This window comes from Periplaneta americana, chromosome 1 (assembly GCF_040183065.1).
Source record: "Periplaneta americana isolate PAMFEO1 chromosome 1, P.americana_PAMFEO1_priV1, whole genome shotgun sequence".
Taxonomy (NCBI): Eukaryota; Metazoa; Arthropoda; class Insecta; order Blattodea; family Blattidae; genus Periplaneta; species Periplaneta americana.
In genome coordinates, this window is record NC_091117.1 from 196,723,929 (window position 1) to 196,747,973 (window position 24,045).

The window sequence follows — 24,045 nt, forward strand, 5'->3', positions numbered from 1 at the left end:
AACCACTAGATGACAGTAGGGAAGCAGAAACTCGTGTTGTGTTTGTAGTAAATAATTAGTTACTGTTCTCGAGATTCTTTGCAACATTTAGTGTTTCTTGTATATACAGGAGTTTAACAGTGGCTAAAAATGTCTAGAGTAAAGTATTTCGAAAGTAATAGATGTAAATTCCATGGTAATCAGTGTACTAATATTGTTGGTGAAAATTCTAACCTGTGAGTCAGTGCATGTGGTAAAAAGCTGGAATATGCATGTAGGCCTAATATTGAACATAGTGTAAATATTAATAATACTTATTTTTGATCTCCAGTTACAGCCCTTAACAGGAAAAGTGAATCATCCAAAATGCGTCTTTTAAGAGCTTAATTGGAGATAAAAAAAACGAGTGATTACGTCAGGAATAAATTATAAATATAGTACGTAAATTAAACGAAAAGATAGAGGCGAATAAAAATAACTGATTTCTACAAAGGATGGAATCGCATCCCTAAAAAGATGCTTTATTATAGAGCCAGTTATTTCCAACTGGCCAACCTGTGATGTTGGAGCACGTTTTCCCTTTTGGAGCAGATGTACGTAATAGAGCACGTGAGGGAGGGTAATGTTGTGTTTCCACTATTTAAACATCTCCAGTCCTTCCACTGCCACTCCCCTTACTTTGCTCTTTCACCCAGCGAATAGGGATTATAAAGAATGGACACTTCGCGTCGGTACCTTTGATGTAGCCGGACTGATTTCAATGGCCTTCAAGTCAGCTAGAGCGTGAGATTCTGCTTTCTCCCTAGAGTTGGTGCTGACATCACACCAGCTAGCAGTCGACACAGCGGAAATATAACACATACAATTAATACATTTAGGTACATTATGTACTCAAATGAAAGAAATTGGATCCATAAAAATATAAATCCTTCATTAACTGTAATGTCTAGACTCTGGAGTTCCTTTATAATGACAGTTGAGACGTTGACCCCAACAACAATTAAAATATGTAGTAATTTGATAGCGTTGAAAATGTAAAAACAAAACTCTTAGAGATAAAGATAATAATTGCCTCCCATTGGAGGTAGCCCAGAAGGACTCAGTATACTCTCCTACATGAATTTGACAATATTAAATGTTTACATAAATTTTGTAGAAAGAAAATTAAAATAAACATATATGAATATAAAGTGAATAAAAAAAATTAAACAGAGTGAATATGATGACTCAGAATTTGGCAAGAGCGTTTCAAAACTGAAGTAAAACCATATACCTATATTATATTATATACAAATATTAAACGAATTCGATACGTAATTTTATAATGTATTATATTATTTTATAATATAATTTATTATATCTGAAATATAAAAAATTATTATTACAACTAGTTTTCACTGAGAAATAAGGAAAAGCTGTTAACTTGAATTTATTTGAAGCAAAGCGTTACTGGATTATGCAATAAGGTAGGCGATGTTTGGATCCTGTGTCTCAACTCTATACTCAATTATTATCTTAGCATATGCTCGATTATACTAACCTCTAGCGCTTGAAAGTGGAACTAACCGCTGGCGTACAGAGAAACAAAACACAGGAAAATTCGCTCAGTGTCCATTCTTTATAATCCCTATTCGCTGTTTCACCTATGCTTCCCTTCTCGAAGAGCACGAGAGCAGAGAGGTGTGACATCACAGAGCCAGCAGTTGGAAATGCCTGTTATAAACCTTCGGATCGAAGAAATGTAGGAAGATCAAGACAATGTTAGAGAGACAGTCTGCCTTATATTCCAACGGGGAGCAGAATGGACCAGTAGCCTTTAAGTTGATGATGATGACATTTATCGGATAATATGCCATGTCCTCACCAGGAATAAATGCGCTCAAACAACATTAACTTCGAAAATAAGAGTTTTATATATTTTATCAGCGTTGTCATGTCGGGTAACATAATTACCAAAACATCTTATTATGACATAATACGTAACCGAATACTCGGCTTATAATGGAAATGTCTTCGTTCATGACTTGTGTGATGTTACATCACTGACGTGTAGGCTAGTGACAAAGGTGAGAGAGAAGGAAGATGGGCTGAGAAGATGTACAGTGAACTTGAAGGAGGGAAAAAATTAGAGGACCTTCTTTAGTAAATCTGGCGTAACTACAGCAGTACAGCAACAGTGTATGAGAATAACAGGTAAATATCTTTCATTTGCTAAGCTATCTATTTTCCATAAATCTAGGTACTAAAACCAAAAATCTCTGTATTGTTTTGTTATTTTCTTAGTAATTCTGTTTGAATTATAAAAAAGTGACACCAAAATGACTAAAATTTCCTCACTATTCATTTGATGTGTTTTGCAATAATTCAGTTTCTTTGTCGTGTTTTTTAAAAAAAATATTACCATTTATTTATTTTACATTCTTGAACTAGGATCGAAATAAAATCATTTTAACATACATAATATGTATCGAAATAAAAAAAAAAACATTCGTTCTATAGATTAATACATACAAGAAGTATTCAATCTAATTCCGAAATAAAGACATTTGACTTCATTTATAAATCGCACTGCATAATTATAATTAATTTTTTACAAATTCACATGAAATAGTTATAGGTCTAAGTATCAAATTATATAAAATATTATTTCTCTGTTTACGAAAATTGGCATATTTCATGTGCATCATTTCTGGATAAATTGGCCTATGTGTAATAAATTTATATAAAAGAAAGACGGCATGATCCAAAACATATTGGTCAGAAAACAAGCCAAGAATCGCGAATGAGGTTCTACTGTATGATGAAAAAATAATGGAGGGGGGGGGGGTGCCGTCAGTGCACATAGAATTATTGTACCTAATATTTTTAAGATTTCTATATTGTGTGTACAATGTTAATTTATCGTAAAACTTGCATTTCTGTAAAATGTGACTTGCATATCGATGTGTTTCTCCTTTGTGCTTAAAATTACATATTGCACACAAGCATGTGTATGTTTATGAGTGTGCACGCACGTAAATAGGAATGTTTGTATGTGTGTTTGTGTGTATACGTATATATACGTAAAATTTACATTGACACGTGTATTGCATGTTCGTTTTAATATTGTATTACATAAATAAAATAAAAATAAATAAATTTTCAAATTAATCTTAAACCACTTAACAAAATTGCAAATTGAAATTAAATTATGTTAAATCTGTTTGAATAAAATGGATTAGTACAAATAAATATGAGACATCATGTGCAGGAACCTAGAGACACATTGTACTTAGTACCATGTAATTTATTTTTTAATCACTTCTAAGAAATTCAAGTTCCAAGTCATAATAATTGCTTTCATTATAAGATTTTTGGAAAACAAAGTTCCAAAAAGTATGTTTTCTTTTTTCTGTTCTTATTTCATTTGAAAGTTTATTTTTTAATCTTGTTGGTACAGTAGTGAATAAAGTCAGACTATGTTTTCCTCTTTTTTTAATATTTCATAAATATTCCTAATTTACAAATTGATTTCTACATAACATTTCAATTATTTCTTGCGTGATTGTTAATTTTCCTTTCATAGTCTAATCTTTTTTTCTCTGCGGTTTAATTAATCTTTGTTTCGTTCTATTGATAATAGATATTATTTCCTTAACAAAGACAATCTTATTTATGCAGTTCAACAACCCGGATATCGAGACCTTTCCCAACACTGCAGGAGACAAATGTAATCTATGTGGAGAAAGAAATAGTTGTAAGTATGATTCAGAAAATTTAATCTTATTATCACATTACAAAATAATATAATTATTACAAACCACTTGAGTAATGGAACATTTTAAATACTGATGGATAAATTTTATATAACTTTAATTTGTTTCTAATAGAAGCTTTGTACTGTTACACTTCAAGCTATTATTTTACTTTGTTATTCCAAAAAAAAAATATATATATATATATATATATATATATTTTACTAAGAAAACAACAACAAATATGAGTATAATTTTTTTAGTAGGTAGGTTATTTTACGACACAGTATCAACATCTTAGGTTATTTAGTGTCTCAATGAGATGAAGGTGATAATGCCAGTGAAATGAGTACGGGGTCCAGCACTGATAGTTATCCAGCATTTGCTCATATTGGGTTGAGGGAAAACCGCGGAAAAAACCTCAACAATAACTTGCCCCGACAGGGATTCGAACTCAGGCCATGGTTTCGCGGCCAGATGCGCTAACCATCACTCCACAGTTTAGACATCAGTATAAATGTAGTAAATGTTTTGAAAGATAAAATCTCAAGTGTGGTAAGAATTCTTACTTATTTACATTGAAATAGGTAAATGAAAAGTCAAGACATTTAAACTGTTGATTTATTATTTATTTTATGCGAAAAAAACTTTTACATTATGCTCTTCACTCACCTATTATACAACATACTATATTTTTATATGTAGCTATGATCTGTTTTTAGACTTCTAACAGTTCAACTAATATAGTTTCAAATTTTAAACAAGTGTTAACGTGAACGAGAAACAATGAAATTATTACATTATTTTGTACTAAGAAGTACTGACAGAATAATCTATTATTAGGATAGAAAGAGAGCAATGGAAGGTCAATAAATTATATTCTTTTTGTAGCTATGAAATAGTGGCAGAATAATCTGTTTTTAGGATAGAAGGAAAGCAAAGAAAGTTCAATAAATTATACTCTTTTTGGAGCTATGAAATAGTAACTGGATAATCAGTTTTAGGATTGAAGGAAAGCAATGGAAGTCCTATAAGTTACATTATTTTTGTAGCTATGAAATAGTGATAGAATAATCTGTTTTTAGAATAGAAGAAAAGCAATGGAAGTTCAATAAATGATATTATTTTTGTAGCTATGAAATTGTGACAGAATAATCTGTTTTTAGGATAGAAGGAAAGCAATGGAATTCCGATAAATTACATTCTTTTTGTAGCTATGAAATAGTGACTGAATAATCTGTTTTTAGAATAGAAGAAAAGCAATGGAAGTTCAATAAATTACATTCTTTTTGTAGCTATGAAATAGTGACTGAATAATCTGTTTCAGGATAGAAGGAAAACAATGAAAGTTCAATAAATAACATTGGTTCTCTTTGTAGCTATGAAATAGTGAAATTATAATTACAGTAAAGTTACGAGTAGCATATCATCACTAATTCGAGTTATGAATAGTTTTGCTTTGCAGAAGTTTCATTTGTAGCCTATATTTATCCAACCTTATTAATCTTACAGGATGCCAAAGCTCGTGGAGATGCAGACATATTTGAAGTGAGCTACACACGTTTGGATTTAGGACGGCAAATTGGAAAAGGAGCATTTGGTCGAGTGTACTTAGCTCGTGCTGATGCCATTGCCGGTATTCCAGGTTATACCACTGTTGCAGTGAAGAAACTAAAACGTAAGCATTTTACAGGAAACGGATTTGTGATTTGAAATATAAACATTATTTTATTATTTTGCAACCACACTCGGAAGTATATAATACAGGAATTAAGTATTGGTGTAGGCTTCTGTGGCTGCTGTTCATGGATTGTGAGTTTCTGGGCTTGTGCCGTGTTGCCTCAGTTGCTGGAGTTAACTTTTCGATCATCCTACTGTGATCGTCCTCAGGGTTGTAGATAAGATTGTCAAATGGCAGAGATATTTATGTAGTGGCTCTAGGGTTCCTGCCCGATGCTGGTTCGGAATACAACCAACCAACATCGGGTAGAACTCAACGCGGCACAAGCCCAGAAACTCACAACCCATATAATCCAGGAACCTGCCACGTTGTATTTGCAGACAAATTCTTTACCTATAGCGGAGTTGATGCCACGTAGATGGTATTGTCAATGCAGAAGAATTCAGCTTTAGTGTCATTCTTATGCTGCTATATTGTTAATAAAATTGTTCGTGAACAAAGTTAGAGCAGTACAGGGTGGAGGTGAAATAACCTGCAGATTTTCAGAGCAAGTAGTTCATGTTGTATGTAACAAAAAAAAATGTAATACCATATTGATGGAAAGTTAATAATTTTCTCAGAAAAAAAAAAGTCCCCCTCCCAAATGTTTATATGGTAACTATTTTGAGTAGGATCATATATTTTATCTATATTGATAGAAAATCTAATAAAGGATCATTTATCCCTCTGGCATATTTCAGTAGCGTGGACAGTTTTCGTGTGAATTTAATTTAAAAACCACTAATTTCAAGCCACTGAACAATGCAACCAGATTTCAATGTTGTAGCCAGAGACAGAGTTGCGAGGTAGTTCACATACGGAGACAGACCTGAGTTCGTTGACTTCTTACATCTATATTAGGTTCGTTCCAATGAGCGGTTCATGGATCAGTTCATGTACAGTTCCTGTACCATCTTATGTGCACGCGCTAGTTGAGTACCTGTTGTGGGATTGAAACTGGACTGGACATTGTTGGAACGCTTTCGCGGATCGTTATGTACTAAATCCAGAGATGCTATAACTGTGATCATCTTTGATAAGAACGGGATGCTTAATTATTATAGTTTCGCAGCTAATTCTAATTGCAGAAAATAGAATTTCGATCATTTTCTATAAAAAGATGACAAAAAGTATGGAAGGCAAGAATTCCGATAATTCAATGGGGGATTCTCATCTAAAAATAGTTCTTTTTTAATTATTAATATATGTAAGTTATTTATTATACTTTTAATCAAAGCTGCATGTTGAAATTATAATTAACTATTTCAATACCCAAATAATTTCCATTCCCTTTCACTTTGGCGAGAATTTAAATTAAATCTCTAGTTTTATTATTCGTCTGCACTGTCACTTTTCATCTTAACCTCACTGATGTGAACAGTCGATCATGTCTTTCTTCAGTATCCAGGAGACGTTGGTGAGCTTATGCGCATGCGCGTCTAGCATACTCTTCCGTACATGCCTCAATCCACTGACTACTTCTGACCGTTCCGAACCCGTGTCAAAAGTTTGTTGGAACGCCCGACTGCAGTACATGTTTCTGGTTCAGGACTGGTTCGGATTGTGTTGGAACGCTTTTTCTCTACTGTGCATGCTCATGATAGTTACAGACGGTTCCTGACTGTTGTTGGAACGAACCTATTACGAAAAGAATGAAGACTGTGTTAGCGCTGTTCCTGCTTTGTAAACATGGCGAAACACAACCGCTTAGAGCTGTAACTAACAGGAGACCAAGAGGACTATAATATAGCCCTCTTCCAGGAGACTAACTTCAACTCTCCACAGCGCATGCACTGTGAGTCGGACGGAAGAGTCCTTTTAGGAGAGGGGAGGGCAGACATAGATTAACATGTAGTACAAGTGACAACAATTAACTCTGTCTTTTTTCGCTTTTACAGCAGTGTTGCCACTATTAAAGTTACACCCCACGTACACCACTTAGTTTTTCGTATTAACACTAGAAAATCGTTATTATAATTAATTAATTTCGTAAATGAACTTAATTGTTAGTTAATGGGGTTTAAAAAAGGACACGTCAGCTACTACAGTTGTTTGCGCTCTTATCTAAAATTATTCTTCAGAAAACATAAACACCAACAATACCATAAGATGAATTCTAACACGAACTAAAAAATGTCACATTAAAAACGAGTAAAATGTGTAATGATTAATGAGGAGGTTTATGTCATCTTCGTGATATTACTGGTAATACTTTTCATTTATGATTTGTATTTTCATATTATATGTCCTCTAAAAATTTAGTCTCGTGGTAGATCAGTTGAGAATCAGAAAAGTAAAAGAAACTATTTAAATACTGTAATGTGTTACATTTTCTGTTTTCTAAAACACAATTGGAGAATATTCCTTCTTTAATTGAAATATTAATTTCTTTTCAATTGAAATACAGGGTAACGCAGAAAGATAGGCTTATTGTCTATAATGTGCTAAACATACAACTTTTATTGTTCATATGAGGATGACATAAGTACATTGTTCATTTTAGATAAGGCAACACCAGATGAAGTGGATGAATTCCAGCTAGAAATAGCTATGATGAAGAGAGTGGGTCGCCATCCCAATGTGGTGACTATGCTGGGTTGCTGTACTCTGAAGCAACCACTTTGTATGATAATGGAGTATGTGCCATGCGGTGATCTTCTGCAGTACCTTCGTCAATTAAGAGTGGAATATGAACGTCGTACAGGAAGTGCACTTGCTATTACTAGTACAATGCATCGACCTATTCCTAGATATGTAGACCTTCAGCATCCTTCTACGTAAGTAGCAATCTTAAAGTTAAACATTATTATAATAAGCGAAGATACCGGTACTCTTACAATTAAAATTATTTTTAAAAACTTAACATCACACACAATTAATAAAAGCTGTGCTTGCCTTGTAAGCTTTGGGAGAATAGCAAGGAAGGAATTGTGGTATTTAGTGTAATCTTTGACTCCACATTACACTACACAAACACACTCCCACAGGAAACAAAACAAAAGGTGCCAAGACCAGCAACAACCAGTTCTGAAGAAGACCCATAACAGGTCAAAACATGTTAACCAGGTACGATAGAATTTAACACGAGAAAGACATATAATACATACTTCGAAGATATATTTTTTATTGAATTATTAAGTTGAATAACTATGGACCAACTGCATTTCAGTGGGGGAGCAAGACTGTCAAATTTCCTTTACTACTTTCTTCAAGAAATACGACCACACAGGTGTATACAAACTCACATGTAATAGTTGCGACAAGTTCTACATTGAACAGACAGGCAGATCATTCCAAACACGCTACAAAGAACGCATTAAAGCAATAACCAGAGGACACAATACATCTACATATGCCGATCACATAACCAATGCTAACCATACATACAATAACATAAATGCGGACATGGAAATTCTACACATACAACCCAAGAATCAAAAACTCAACACACTAGAACAATAGAAATATAAAAACACACTAAAACACACCCCGATCAAATTCTCAACACACAGATCAATTTCAGTACACACACACACACTATTTGACTCCACCATTTAACACCTTTCAACAATCAAACACACCCACATAACAGGCAGAGAAGTTCGAGATGACGCCGAGATCTAGTAGGCTCTGAGGATGGTGTGATGAAGCACCGAAACAGCTGTAAGCCGCACAAACTTACATAATTAACACGAGTAAGTCCGCTACTTAATCAATTACTTATATTCAAGTGTTAAAAGTAGTGTACGCAAGATTCAAAATGGATTATCAAGAAGGTTTCTTTTCAGTCAAGTTGAGGCTAGATTTTATAGTCGAATTTAGAGTGGAAAAGTTTATTTACGATTAAGTTATATTATAGTAGTCTCGCTTACCTTACTCCCGCCCTCACCTCGTGGTGTTACTTCTTTCTACTAACAAGGCTCCAAGCAGAGGTCTAAGACCTGGAGGTACATAATTACATCTGTTTCATCTTATAAGGAGGAAGTGGCTTATATTATCTTGTCCAGAAGGCTATAAGGTAGCAGCACTATCACTGGACTACTTGGCAAAATGATTATAACATCTTCTGGGAATTTCCATTACATTCAAGTCTCTACAAGTAAATAACAGGGAGGTTGTATCTGGGTGAATCTCTCAAATGTAGCATATTTCTAACCTCAAAAATTGTGAAATTAAAAGTAAAATATTCTTAAAAAAATGTTTAAACATTTTAGTGAACATATTTCAAGATTTTCTTTACTTTGAAAATAGTAATCACATACTTTATCGAGTTTAAATGCCAGATTTTGGGGCCTAATGTTTTAAGGTCCAAGAGATTAACGTTGGACAAAATACTCATACAGTAGTGGTATTTGCTGTACCAAAGAAGATTAAAATATATATTTGTTCTTACCAATTGTATGGAAACCCAATTATAAAGGCACAGAAGGCTATGAAAATGTCATTTGCTGTGCCAAAGAAATTTAAATATATTTGTACTCATTAATGGTATGGAAATCAAATGACAAAAGAAGCTGAACAAATTTATTTTAGTCTCTAATGATTTGGCAGCAGGGTCATGACTATGGCTTTCAGACAGAATACAAAATGAATACAGTTCCTTATATTTTCCCTCAGGATTATTGTATGCTAATTCTCTGCCCTCTTTACCCACCAAAGTGGAATGATTGGACCTCCTGTGCATACTTACTTTGTGCTTTTTTTTGTGTCTGAGTTTTTTGACTTCCCTTTTCTTCTTCAGCCTCTCCAATCTTTGCTGTTCTATTTCTTTCTTTTTTGAAGCCATTTTCTAGAAAAAGTATCAAATGCTGAAAAACCCAAAACTGACCGGATACGTCATTAGTATTACGTAGGCCTACTGACAGATTGCTAAATCATACTTCAGTAAATAAAATGCCTAATTACACTGTAAGATGATTGTTAACCTTCTGGTAAAGATGTCAATCTCCTTACATAAAAAAAGCCAGGAGGCTGACTGCCAGGAGGTTGATATTTTGCACTATTTTATTTTATTGCTAGGCCAAGAATGCAATTTTTAAGTTATGTAAGTGGTTTAGAAATATCGGTCTACTATATGATAATTTCTGGGTATATTTCAGAATTTTAAACCGGTCGTTTTTAGTAACACTTCAAAATTAAATTCTGGTTATCAGTTTTTATTGGAGATAATGAGTTTCATCTTAAAATTGACTACATCTCAGAAACTAAATTCGATACTGCCAGCTTGGCAGAATTCAAGAAGATCCTAGATGATTGAATCTGGAAACTTGAGGAACTAAAGATCCATCAAGAATAATCATTGTTTCAAACATTTGAAATGTTTAATAGAGATTTAGAAAGTAGGATGCTTGTTTTATTTTTGGATATTGATTATTATTTCAGTGCTCTCAATATTATTTCAGAGATTCAGACGCTTCATACGTACAACCAGAAAATCATATGACTACTACATCAACTAGTCGACCATCGATCACAGAGAGTAAGTATTTTAGAGTTATAATTTATTTTCTTCCGAAAATACGATTTATGTCATGAAAATGGCTGATAAAAAAGTTGTCTTGAGACTATGAAATTTGTTGAAAAAATATCAATTGTCCTTAAGTGTAGAAATTGAACGTTTTTATTGAAATGAAACATTTATTTCTCTGTTTACATAACAGCTGAATGGAGTTTATTATCGAATGATGGGCCTCCACTAACTCCAATAGAGCTAGCAACTCGAAGACTGGAATATGTGCTGGATCCAAAAGAGCTCCAAAGTTTTGCAATTCAGATTGCTAGGGGCATGGCACATCTTGAACACAAACAAATCACGCATAGGTGAGATGATAGTTGTGTTACTATTTTACATATACTTACTTATAGCTCTTAAGGAACCCGGAGGTTCATTGCCGCCCTCACATAAGCCCGCCATTGGTCCCTATCCTGAGCAAGATTAATCCAGTCTCTATCATCATATCCCTCCTCCCTCAAATCCATTTTAATATTATCTTCCCATCTACGTCTCGGCCTCCCCAAAGGTCTTTTTCCCTCCGGCCTCCCAACTAACACTCTATATGCATTTCTGGATTCGCCCATACGTGCTATATGCCCTGCCCATCTCAAACGTCTGGATTTAATGTTCCTAATTATGTCAGGTGAAGAATACAATGCGTGCAGTTCTGTGTTGTGTAACTTTCTCCATTCTCCTGTAACTTCATTCCCTTTAGCCCCAAATATTTTCCTAAGCACCTTATTCTCAAACACCCTTAACCTATGTTCCTCTCTCAAAGTGAGAGTCCAAGTTTCACAACCATAAAGAACAACCGGTAATATAACTGTTTTACAAATTCTAACTTTCAGATTTTTTGACAGCAGACTGGATGATAAAACCTTCTCAACCGAATAATAACAGGCATTTCCCATATTTATTCTGTGTTATATTTCCTCCTGAGTATCATTTATATTTGTTACTGTTGCTCCCAGGTATTTGAATTTTTCCACCTTTTCGAAAGATAAATTTCCAATTTTTATATTTCCACTTCGTACAATATTCTCGTCACGAGACATAATCATATACTTTGTCTTTTCGGGATTTACTTCCAAACCTATCTCTTTACTTGCTTCAAGTAAAATTCCCGTGTTTTCCCTAATCGTTTGTGGATTTTCTCCTAACATATTCACATCATCCGCATAGACAAGCAGCTGATGTAACCCATTCAATTCCAAACCCTCTCTGTTATCCTGGACTTTCCTAATGGCATACTCTAGAGCAAAGTTAAAAAGTAACGGTGATAGTGCATCTTCTTGCCCACAGTGAATTGAAAATGCATTTGACAGAAATTGACCTATACGGACTCTGCTGTAACTATTTTACATATACCTGTAGTATTTAATTATATATCATAAATACCAGTACAGATTGTCATCATCATCATCATCATCATCATCACCATCCAATTGGGATATTTTTATCAATGCTGTTAGTTCTTGCCACGTCTGTCTTTTAAGTCAAGATATTTTGAGATTGACTTCATATTTCTTCCTCTTTTCTTAACTGTCGAATTAAAGTTAAAGCTTCAATATGAAAAAATGGTCCGTATCCAACCATCATGTGGATATTTGGACTGCTGTTCTTTCCCTTCAAATAAGGAAAACCAAGATGAACGATTTGCAACTCAAGGATGAAATATTTTCTTTGTTGCTTCATTTTGGTAATTTTTTTGTTCGTAGTGCCTAGTAGTGTTTTCTAAATAATTTCGTGATCTACCCCACACGAATACACCTGCTTATATTGTATAAGGTTGTTGAAAGAACTTTCAAAGTTTAAAAGAATATCCAACAATAACAAGATTGGAATGTTTCTGTTTTCATGCATAGAATTTATTGCAGATTCTCTGTATAAAAATGAATTTAGGATGTCTTTTTAAAAATATACGTTCTTGTCACACTGTGTATATTTTACTTTTTTTTCCTAAAACATTGCCACAATGTTACTTGAATTGTTTCAAACAACTTTTATGACTTCTTGAGAGCTACTGAGACCGAAACAGGCCACTGGGCCTATACCTTGGATGCACTGTGGTGATGATGATGACTTTTATGTACAACATTTTATGTTAAAAATTAAAATTATAAAGCTACGAGTAGGTTAATAGTCCAAACATTTTTTACACTCAGTATAAATGTTGTTTTTTAGACAGTACCAGTATGTTACATTTGGGTGTATTAAGATTTTCTCTTGTTATGTTACTGACATCTGGCGTTAATATCGCGAAGTATAGAAATTTAGATTTCACTTCACAATAAAAGCGATTTTATATGTTATGTTTTGTACAAGTCTAGTTAAGGTTGGTTCCTCAAAGTTGGTGAATGAAAAGTGCAACTATCGTGTTACTAATTTCATCATAATTACAAAAGAATAATAATTTAATAGACCACCTCTGTGGTATAGGGGTCAGTATGCTGGTCTCTTACGCAGAGGGCCCGGGTTCGATTCCCGGTCGGCTTGAATTTCCTAGTTGAGGTTTTTTCAAAGTTTTTCTTCAACTGTAAGACAAATGTAAGGAAATTCGGGCCACAACATCCCTGAATATCACCGGTCTCATTCATCACCGAAATCATATTCATAACAAATCAGTAATACATATAAAGTCGCCATCTAGTTCACAACAATAGAACCAGTCTCAACAATAGTACACAGGCCTTCGGATTTCAACCGAAGATTAACTCGCGATATGACGAAAGATGTTAAAGTGAGTATAAATAACAGCGAAAAAAAAAAATAATTTAATAAAAATGAAATATTCAATTTCATTTTTATTAAATTATTATTTGTTTCTAATTTTTTTTTTTTTTTTTTTCACATTTCTCATGTTTCATCTACAAATCATTATTTTCGCTCCCTCTTCTTTTTCATCATCTTTTCTATCTTAACTGGCCACTATTGCACTATTTTATCACAACCACTGTCACCCCTTCAATCTCGTTGTTAGTCCATATCTCTGCCTTTTAAATTGGGATATTTCGGACTCATTCCATAGTACAGATCTTGCATTTTATCTCTGCCGGTCAGTGACTGTTAAATTTAAAGTGGCTTATCTTTGTCGTGGGTGTCAGCATATTAAAAAGCATTACAACCTTTCTGCCATCTCCTTGCTTCTCAACTGCAAGTGTGATATTGCACAGAGGCAGAGATAAAATATAAGATCTGTACCTGTACAGTACGTATTTACACATCTCCTTTGCTTCTAGATCTTTATTATTATTATTATTATTATTATTATTATTATTATTATTATTATTATTATTATTATTACTATTACTATTACTATTATTATTATTATTATTATTATTATTATTATTGTTATTATTATTGTTATTAGTATTAGTAGTACTTACAAATAATGATGGTGGTGGTGGTGGTGGTGGCTGCGGCGGCACAATAGATATTTCAGGGCTGGGTATAAACTGTAATGAATAATTTGTTGAAATAATGTAATGTTATTTGTCAAATTAAGTGTGTAATATAAAGACTGTCATGATATGACTTTGTTATATGCTAAGTGACAATAAATAATGCAGTTTAAAAAATGCACATAGAATAACCTACTATACCTTATGAAATAGGTAATGACAGTAGAAATGTCAAAGTACCACTGTATGTTTATTTCAGGGACCTAGCAGCTCGTAATGTTCTTATTGATGAAAACAAGACTTTGAAAATATCAGATTTCGGTCTTTCACGTTCCGGAATATACATTAATACAAAGAGGAAAAAAGTTCCATTGAGATGGCTGTCTGTGGAGGCCATGCGTGACAATCTGTACTCCAGTAAAAGCGATGTATGGGCGTATGCTATTGTATTATGGGAAATTGGTACTTTAGGTAAGTAATAAATTATACATAAATGTTCTGTCCATAGGCAGGTCTTTCACTGCAAACCCAGCATTCTCCAATCTTTCCTATTTTCTGCCTTTCTCTTAGTCTCCACATACGATCCATATATCATCTGATATCTTCTTCTGCCCCGAACTCTTCTCCCATTTACCATATCTTCCAGTGCATCCTTCAGTAAGCACTTTCTTCTCAGCCAGTGACTCAACCAATTCCTTTTCCTCTTACTGATCAGTTTCAGCATCATTCTTTCTTCACCCACTCTCTAATAAATTATATGAAATATAATTGAAACATTGACAAAACTGTATTTAAATGTTACTAAAAAAGAAAGAGAAATGATAACTTAAACACATACAATAGGTACATTCTGTGGCTATCACAGCTTTGGATCTCATATTAGTATAAAATATTAACTTGTACTCTCATTGTTGAATACAATATAACAGCAACACTGACTGCAGTCCATATCACTGTCACAGGGTAAACATTTTTAGGCAGATATCAAGAATACATAAACCTCTTGTGTAATGCACTTATTATTGCTAATGTCAAGGTTATGTAAACCTTATTTTACAGGAGAGCAAAAAAACTGTTTAACATCGTACATGATTTTGAAGATACTGTGATGTGCATCAGAGAATGCGACGTTCTACAGCAGGTTTTGACTTGTACTCTTTTTACCAGACATAGATATCGAGCTGATGATGACAAAACTGTACACATCTCAATTTCGCCAAAAATTGACTTGTACTCTTATGATCGCCCATCAAAGATATAGGGGGTGGATTGATTATGCACCAAAAACGGGAGAATATGCATGCACGTATGCACTTAGAAACCACGATATATGTACTAAACATAACAAAATATGCACTCCTAAAACAATATATATAGCAATTTAGGCCTACTATTATTGATGGTTTTTCTGTTATGCATAAGAATATTGAGACACTATCAGTTGCTGAAAATTTCGTAATACACATAGGCTAGTTATAAAATAAATCAGTTTATTATCAAGAATGTTTTTGTGGACACAATGCATATGTACTGTATATTATGTAGGTAGGCTTACATATATGTATAACATAGCCTACATTATTGGCCATTAGTCATTACTACTGGGTGAATTTTAGCATATTGGCATGTTTTATTCCTTATTGCACATATACAACATTGGGATGTTATGATGGATGAAAGTTGCAATTAAAATAACAGTTATTCAAAACAAGAAGCCACCTTATTGCCTACTCCGCACGTGCATAAGATTTTGTCACTAGAATGCTACAATATGATTGGAGCAGAAGTTACAGAAAGTGTACATAGGCTTCTTTGCACTCGCTAAACTCGAATTTCGCCACCTGTCAACAATAATATAGGCACGATAATGCAATTTTATGTTTTTTACTTACCAACATGGCAAATCAGAATTCATTCATTCATTCATAGTGTTCTGCCCAATGGCAGGTCTTTCACTGCAAACCCAGCATTCAGATACAGGTCTTAGATACTTCGACAGTCTACAGAGTGCATTGTATTTTAGAAGAGCTTAACTGCAAGAAAATTATTAATTTTGAATTAGTTTTGTCAACAATGTCTAACAAAAAATATGCTGGAAGTGTGCTTAAACAGTGGGTTGAAGGACACGCAACTTTAGCAACTGAAGGTGTCTCAATATTCTTATGTATACCGGTAATAGAAAAACCATCAATAATAGTAAATTGTTTTTTTTTTTTTTTTTCAATTTTAAGAGTGCATATTTTGTTATTTATAGTGCATATATCGTGATTTTTAAGTGCATACATGCATGCATATTTTTAGTGCATATGAATCCGCCGCTACTCATTATATGTGAAGATATAGAAGTACTGGTACTTATCTCTTGGAAGAATTCATGAGTTCAATGGTAAAATCAGAGTTGTAGGCCCATTCAATAGTTGTTATAAAACATTCCTTTCAATCTTCTGCATCTAACCAGAAATTTAGGTGTACTTCATTTGTGATTTAAAGGAAGCAATGATTTCATCTCCTTTTAAAATATCAAATTATTTTTGTCCCTTCTAGAGAAGAGAGTGTCAGTTTCATTACTGTATTCTGAGTGCCTGCTTCTGGTATCTCTACCTTACAAAGACAAAATGTTATTTCTTATGTTTTTTGTCACCTGCAGCACTGCTTAGGCAATTTAATACCGGTACTAAGTTAATAGTGTAAAAAAAATTAATAAATCTTCATCTGATATTGGTATCTTGTGCATGTTTACACCATCAAGTGCAGTAAGCCGAAATTGGGAACAAAATATTTACTTAATAAAGGAATAACTTACTGGTGTAATATTCAACAAGCATATATTCATATTTAAATTGAGGAATGTGACTAAGTTTCAATTAATTAACCTTATTCTTTCTAGGAGGATTTCCATATCCTACTATAAGTGACATGGATCTTTTGAGTTTCCTCTTGGAAGGAAAACGACTTGAAAAACCAGATAATTGCTCAGACGAACTGTAAGTAACTTTATTTTCTAATTAATAACAAATATTATTATCATCATCATCACCATTGTCATTGTCATCGTCATCAATAATCAAAGATTAGGCTTAAAAGCCTTTTTCAGCTCCTAATACAGGTTAGGTTACAGTTCATTAGTCCATCTTTCAAAATGGTCTTCCTTCGCTTCTATAACCTGCCATCTGTGCATTCTAGCATTTTCTGTGACTTCCAGATGGAGTTGTTTTTGCTCCATCATTAACAGTTTCAGCATACACTACATACATAAGTGTTCTGCGCACGGGCAGGTCTTTCACTGCACACTCAGCATTCTCCAGTCTTTCCTATTTTCTGCCTTCCTCTTAGCCTCCGCATATGATCCATATATCTTAATGTGGTCTATCATCTGATATCTTCTTCTGCCCCGAACTCTTCTCCCATTCACCATTCCTTCCAGTGCATCCTCCAGTAGGCATTTTTTTCTCACACAGTGACCCAACCAGTTCCTTTTTCTCTTTCTGATCAGTTTTTCAGCATCACTCTTTCTTCACCCACTCTTTCTAACACAACTTCATTTCTCATTCTACCTGTCCACTTTACACGCTCCATTCTTCTCCATATCCACATTTAAAATGCTTCTATTCATTTCTTTTCATTTCGTCGTAATGTCAATATTTCTGACCCACACTCCACACAAAGCACTTCACTAGTCTCTTCCTTAGTTCCTTTTCTAGAGGTCCGCAGAAGATGCTCCTTTTCCTATTAAAAGCTTCCTTTGTCATTGCAATTCTCCCTTTGACTTCCTGGCTGCAGCTCATATTACTGCTTATAGTACATCCCAAGGTATTTGAAGCTGTTCACTTGCTCTACAGCCTCATTTAGAATTTGCAAGTTTGTCTTCTTTATTTTTTGCGACAACCATCGTCTTTGTCTTGTTTACATTTATCTTCATCCCATACTGCTCACAGTTGTCATTTAGCTCCAGTAACATATCCCTTAGTATTATCTCCTCTTCTGCTAACAATGCCATATCATCAGCAAATCTTATGCACTTTATTCTTCTTTATTTTATCCCTCCCATGTTCTGAAAACAGCAAATCCTCCAAGTAGATGTTGAACAGAGTAGATGATAAAGGGCATCTTTGTCTTGCTCCTCTCCCTATTTCACTTCCTTCAGACATTTCTTCTCCTATCCTGATTTTGACTAGTTTCATAATAGGTTACTGAACCGTCTCCTGTCTTTCTAATGCACACTTATTTCCTTCAGGATGGCCATCAGTTTGTTCCATTCCACTCTGTCAAACGCCTTTTCTAAATCCACAAATACTATATACACTTCTTCATTCTTCTCTAGGTATCCGATTTTATCCATGATTCCTGCTCAAGTTTAGTAAACATGCTTTAGAACAGTTAAAAATAATGATCTACATTTACCACGCACAATAACAACATCTATTATCACAGCAACCGGTTTATCATTCAATACATCGACAATATCTTCAACTACGATCACCAGTTGTCTCGTATCGCATGTGAATGCACATGATCCATTTCCGGCAGTGTTACCGCTACTTTATTTACAACCCATGTATGTCTGCATTTATACATATGTAGTCAGGGCATATCCCTTGAGACAACTCTGCGTACCATAGATTGAATGCCACTGATTTAAAGTATAAGACATGAAGATAGCAAATTAGATCAATTTAATGTTAATAAGGTTTCAAGATTCAGTACTCAGTCTCTATACTGAAAAACTGTACATAGGAAAAAGTGATAATATAAAAACATTAAATTTACATAATTGATTAAATGGCGATCTTACTCGTGTTAATTATGTAAGCATGTGTGGCTTACAGCTGTTTCGGTGCTACTTGACACCATCCTCAGAGCCTACTAGATCTCGGCGCTATCTCAACTTCGCTGCCTGTTGTATGGGTGCGTTCGTGTGATGAAGAGTTGTGTCAAATAGTGTGTGTGTTCTGAAATTGATCTGTGTGTTGAGAATTTGATTAGGGTGTGTTTCAGTGTGTCGACCCTAATCAAATTCTCAACACACAGATCAATTTCAGAACACACACACTATTTGACACAACTCTTCATCACACAAACGCACCCACACAACAGGCAGCGAAGTTGAGATAGCGCCGAGCTCTAGTAGGCTCTGAGGATGGTGTCAAGTAGCACCGAAACAGCTGTAAGCCACACATGCTTACATAATTACTTACATAATTAACACATGCTTACATAATTAACACGAGTAAGATCGCCATTTAATCAATTATTTATATTCAAGTGTTAAAAGTAGTGTAGTACGAAAGATTCAACATGGATTAAATTTACTTTCCTAAAATGATAATGTTACTGAACATTTAAGTTCCTAGAGTTAAGGAAGCTCTATTGGATTAATGTACACTTAAAACACAGTGCACACATCTTACAGAATAATTAAATTCCAGTTCACAGTAAAACCTTTAGAAACGGTCTAATATTATAACAGTTTCGCCCAGTTCTTACATTATTTTACTGTTTCAGGTATTCATTGATGCTTCAGTGTTGGTCACATTCATCTGATATGCGTCCTTCTTTTGAAGAAATAGTGAAACACTTAAATTCAATTATGTGTAGGAAGCGAGTATATGTAGACTTCACGACACTGAAACCAGATTACAATTTCCCCCCTACAGAACAGCAACCTCAAGTCCCTCCTAATGTAAAGCCAACCAAGTGAGATTACAACGCATGGCTACAGCGACTTAAACTTCATTTGCTTTGGAATGCAAATGTTTGTGATTTGAGCTTACATCCAGAGAGATATAAGACTGCAGGTGAGCTTGGTATGGTAGCTCACAGTCGGTGTTTCTACCTCATCTTTTGCATGTCTATAGATATGGGATATCAAAGAAGTCTTCACTGACAGAAGAAATATTCTAAGATACCTGTACTGCAAAGAATTAGGAGTTCACCTACCTGTTTTGTGTACAGAGGTCCAATATTTAAAATAGAATGCAGTTGCATTTGTTTGGTTTCGTGAAATGACTGATTTGTAACAGTTCTTACCTTTTGCCTTCTCTACTTTCTTGAAAACAATTTTGTTATAAACCTATTATTTTTGAAAATATAATTATATTGATAAAACAGATGAAGCATATATGTAACACATTTTTACCCGGTAACTTTTTTATTTATTAAATATTTCGCGGGTGCTCATGTAAAGGGGGTTAAGTCAAATTGCAAGGTATGTAAACTTCTCTCCTTTGGTACTGAATAAAACCCCTTTGTAACAAAATATGGAGCACTGTAACTACATCATAGATGGAAGAATGACTTAACCTCTTTAACAGAAAAGAAAAGTAATTGTGGATAGTTCAAATCTGTACTTATTCCAGTTTAGCCAAATCATACTTAACCCCCTTTACACGAACACCCACGATTTCATCTTACAGTTCATGAAGTCGTACTAGTACAAATTTAACAAGATTGAACTTCCCAAAAATCACAGAAGCATAAATTGCCGCCACACTGTTCATATTCAATTAAAGCAGTAGTATATAGGTTGTAGGCTACGTGAAGACAAATAATATTTCTCCAATATAAAGATATTTGTTTCAAGAATAGTCGTAGCAACAACTTTTATATTTATTCTACCACACAGAATAAAATATTTGAATGTATCACTTCAGTCGTAATTTAAGAGATTGTTAATAAGTTGTCAAACCTCAGCCTCAGTGAAGTTAGTAAGCTGTGCACCCTCAGTGTCAATGAAGACAAAGTGGAATATCAGAAATAAGGACATAGTCACTATCTTCATTGATTAATCTTTGTTACAGGTATATTCCTTGTGCTTTTCAAAATTTTATTCAATTTTTTAATTTGTTGCTTTCATGATTAAAACTTTTACCCCCCCAATAATTTAATCGTCCACTTTACTAATACTACTCAATGAAAGAATTGTATTCCAATGGATACCATCCCATTGTGGAATCCTGGGAAACGAGAATGCGGATGCTTTAGCAAAGAAGGACAGCACTGCTACTTACAGACCTGTTACTAAATCTACGTATTACTCTGTGAAAAGATTTATTAAATCTACATACTTAGACTTCAACAAACAAAATTTGATAACACAATCTCAAGGGAAAAAATGGAACACTCTGCATCAAAATCCACAGTTAATTCCCGATTTACCACGAAAATCTTCTGTAGCTGCATTTAGATTGGCAACAGGCCTTGATTGCTTGGCCAAACACCTGCACAGAATTGGAATATATCAATGAATTTAACCCGTCTTAGCCCAAACTCATTACAGATGTACAAATTGTTTATAAATGATTAAATAATGTTTATTATAGCCTATAGAAGTATTGTTTATTGAGAATTCATGGAAAATCATATTTACAAACGAACTGTAGGGGTGTCACCTGTAGGTGACATTGGGCAATAAATCTTATTGTCACATTTAATGACTGCAATATCATATTTTATTCAGAGGAGAATATTTAAGTTAGCATATATGTGATAATACTACTGGATGGGACTGTATCGATGGCTGGATGTCTGTATGGAGCTTTCCCATAAAGACCACAACGTACTTGCACGATATTTCGCCGGAATTCTCAATATGTCAAGTCTTTTTGTATTGCATCTCTTCTTGATACTAACCACGCATTATGACAGGCTGCATCGAGATCAAATGCAAAATTGTGTACCACCATTTCGTTAAATGAAAGCTCACTTTCAAAGAATGAACATTTTCGTCAAATCTATCTACTCCTTCCATGTATTTGATGTACTATTCGATAACCGAAGGGCAATCCACTTGAATTTTGCTTCGTTTCCCTGTAATAGCACTGACTCGATCTGCTTTCGAAATAGGAGTTACATTGTGTCAGTTTGAAGCAAGAGTGACAATATTATCATCATGCCATCTAACAACAGCATCATCCTGTGTCACAGCGAAAGATACTGCACCACGATTGCGCTTTTTCATGTGCTTAGCGAGGTAGCCAAGCTGCTGACCATAGTTTATATCCAAAACGCATGAATATGAATATGCTGATTGTCACTGTCTTCAATAACAGGGAACCATTGTTCATGAATAGATTTGTGACTCCACCATATATTTTCAAACTGTTGGCCAAAATTGTCATTTAGAATCTCGAAGTATCTTCGGACTTTCCCAAATTCATCATTAGGAGGAAGATTGAAATTGTCCGAAAGATGTAAATATTGGTGGATTTCTGTAAACCTACTTCTCCTCATGGTATTGGATACAAGTTCATTGTGTACATCTGATTTTGTTTCGCAAAACATTGTTATGCTTTGGGGAGACAAGTAGCCCGTCAGTAAGAGAATGGCAATGTAAACTTTTTATATCATTTTTGTCCAATTCAGTAGAATGATTCCTTTGGAGGGCAACAATTTTGACATTTTACACATGACCAGGAGTATTTCTTCACTGAACAGGAGCTCGAAACATTAGACAGGAGTAAGTTTTGATTCATTATAATCTGTAAATGTTTCATCTAAGTCGCCTCTTCCAGATTTACAAGTAAAGATTTCTTCTTTGTCAGACCACTCTTTATTACGAAAAGAAATATTAGAAGTAGATTAATTTTTTTTCTCTGCTGAAGTCTAATACTAGAAATAGATTGTCTTTCATCGCGAGAAATGTTCTGTGTTCTTTCGTAGATAATAATTATTTCTTCCATGTATATTCATATCTGAATTCGGTAGTTTGCTCTTGTCTGTTGAAACTTCAGTGTTTATTTCCTCAATATAAGAATTGGACATTGTTATCTAGTCAATTGTTGGTAGTTTCGGGTTACTTCCTTCATCATTATCTATTAGTACGTCATTGGCAGAAGTAACGTTGACTTCAAATGTAGGTCTGAGTATTCTTCCTGGAAGATGGTTGATGTCACTGGTTGTTTCGTCACCACTTTCCTCATCGATAACTGGTCCATCAGCCGGTGAAAATATGGCAATATCAATAACAGACGAAGCTCCAACTGTATCTTCGTCCATCACCTCCAGTATTTCATACACAGTCAGACTATAGAAGAAAAATAAGTAACATAACTATACTAACATAATGAGATCGGACGTTTAATGTATCTGACCAATGTCACCTGGAGGTGACATGTCAATTTGTAGTCCCTATATACACCATATGCACCGTTTTTTCTTGTTTTTGAAAATTGCATATACAATATCAATAATTTAGTAATGTATATATGGAAACAAAAATAAAACTACTTAATTCTTAGTACTATTTTCACAAGCCATTATGTGAAGTGCGCACAAAATTGAGATTCTTCTGCATTCACGCTGATGTTTTCTTCTCTAGTGCTGCAGATTTACGAGCTAGTTGCCAAAAATGGTTGAAATTCAGTTACCAGATGTCTAATAAGGCATTGTCGACGGCGATTTATGTTTAAATATATTTACTGCTAATTTTGGACAGCTTGTTAGGGAGCGTCACCTGTAGGTGACATTGGGACATCAAGAGTTAAATACTATTATAGTCACAATCATGCCATGGTATGACTATAATAGTATTTAAATTCATTAATATGTCACATCAACGGACATGTATACGTCACCAAACATCATAAGATGAAGATTACATTTGGAATATATCAGTCCCCTAACTGCCCATTGCGCAACTCAAACCAAAAAATGGATTCGGAACACCTCAAAATCTGTGCTTCAGTGGCTGGCCATAATAATATCTTTGAAAAATATTGG

The 24,045-nt window shown here is 34.2% G+C and overlaps 1 protein-coding gene across 2 annotated transcripts in view; it reads left to right on the plus strand.

Annotated features, from left to right (window-relative positions):
• Positions 1-21,503, plus strand: part of LOC138706270 (fibroblast growth factor receptor 2) — a 526,650-nt gene extending 505,147 nt beyond the window's left edge. Inside the window, exons 10-17 of one of the 2 annotated variants that reach the window (XM_069835373.1) lie at positions 3,640-3,715; positions 5,226-5,391; positions 7,937-8,210; positions 10,836-10,912; positions 11,094-11,253; positions 14,588-14,799; positions 17,216-17,312; positions 19,831-21,503. In XM_069835373.1, the coding sequence (XP_069691474.1) occupies positions 3,640-3,715; positions 5,226-5,391; positions 7,937-8,210; positions 10,836-10,912; positions 11,094-11,253; positions 14,588-14,799; positions 17,216-17,312; positions 19,831-20,026 (1,258 nt within the window). In that variant the 3' untranslated portion in view covers positions 20,027-21,503. The remainder of the gene's footprint in view (positions 1-3,639; positions 3,716-5,225; positions 5,392-7,936; positions 8,211-10,835; positions 10,913-11,093; positions 11,254-14,587; positions 14,800-17,215; positions 17,313-19,830) is intronic. The other variant, XM_069835366.1, reaches the window with a different exon arrangement.
• The last annotated feature ends 2,542 nt before the right edge of the window (positions 21,504-24,045 follow it).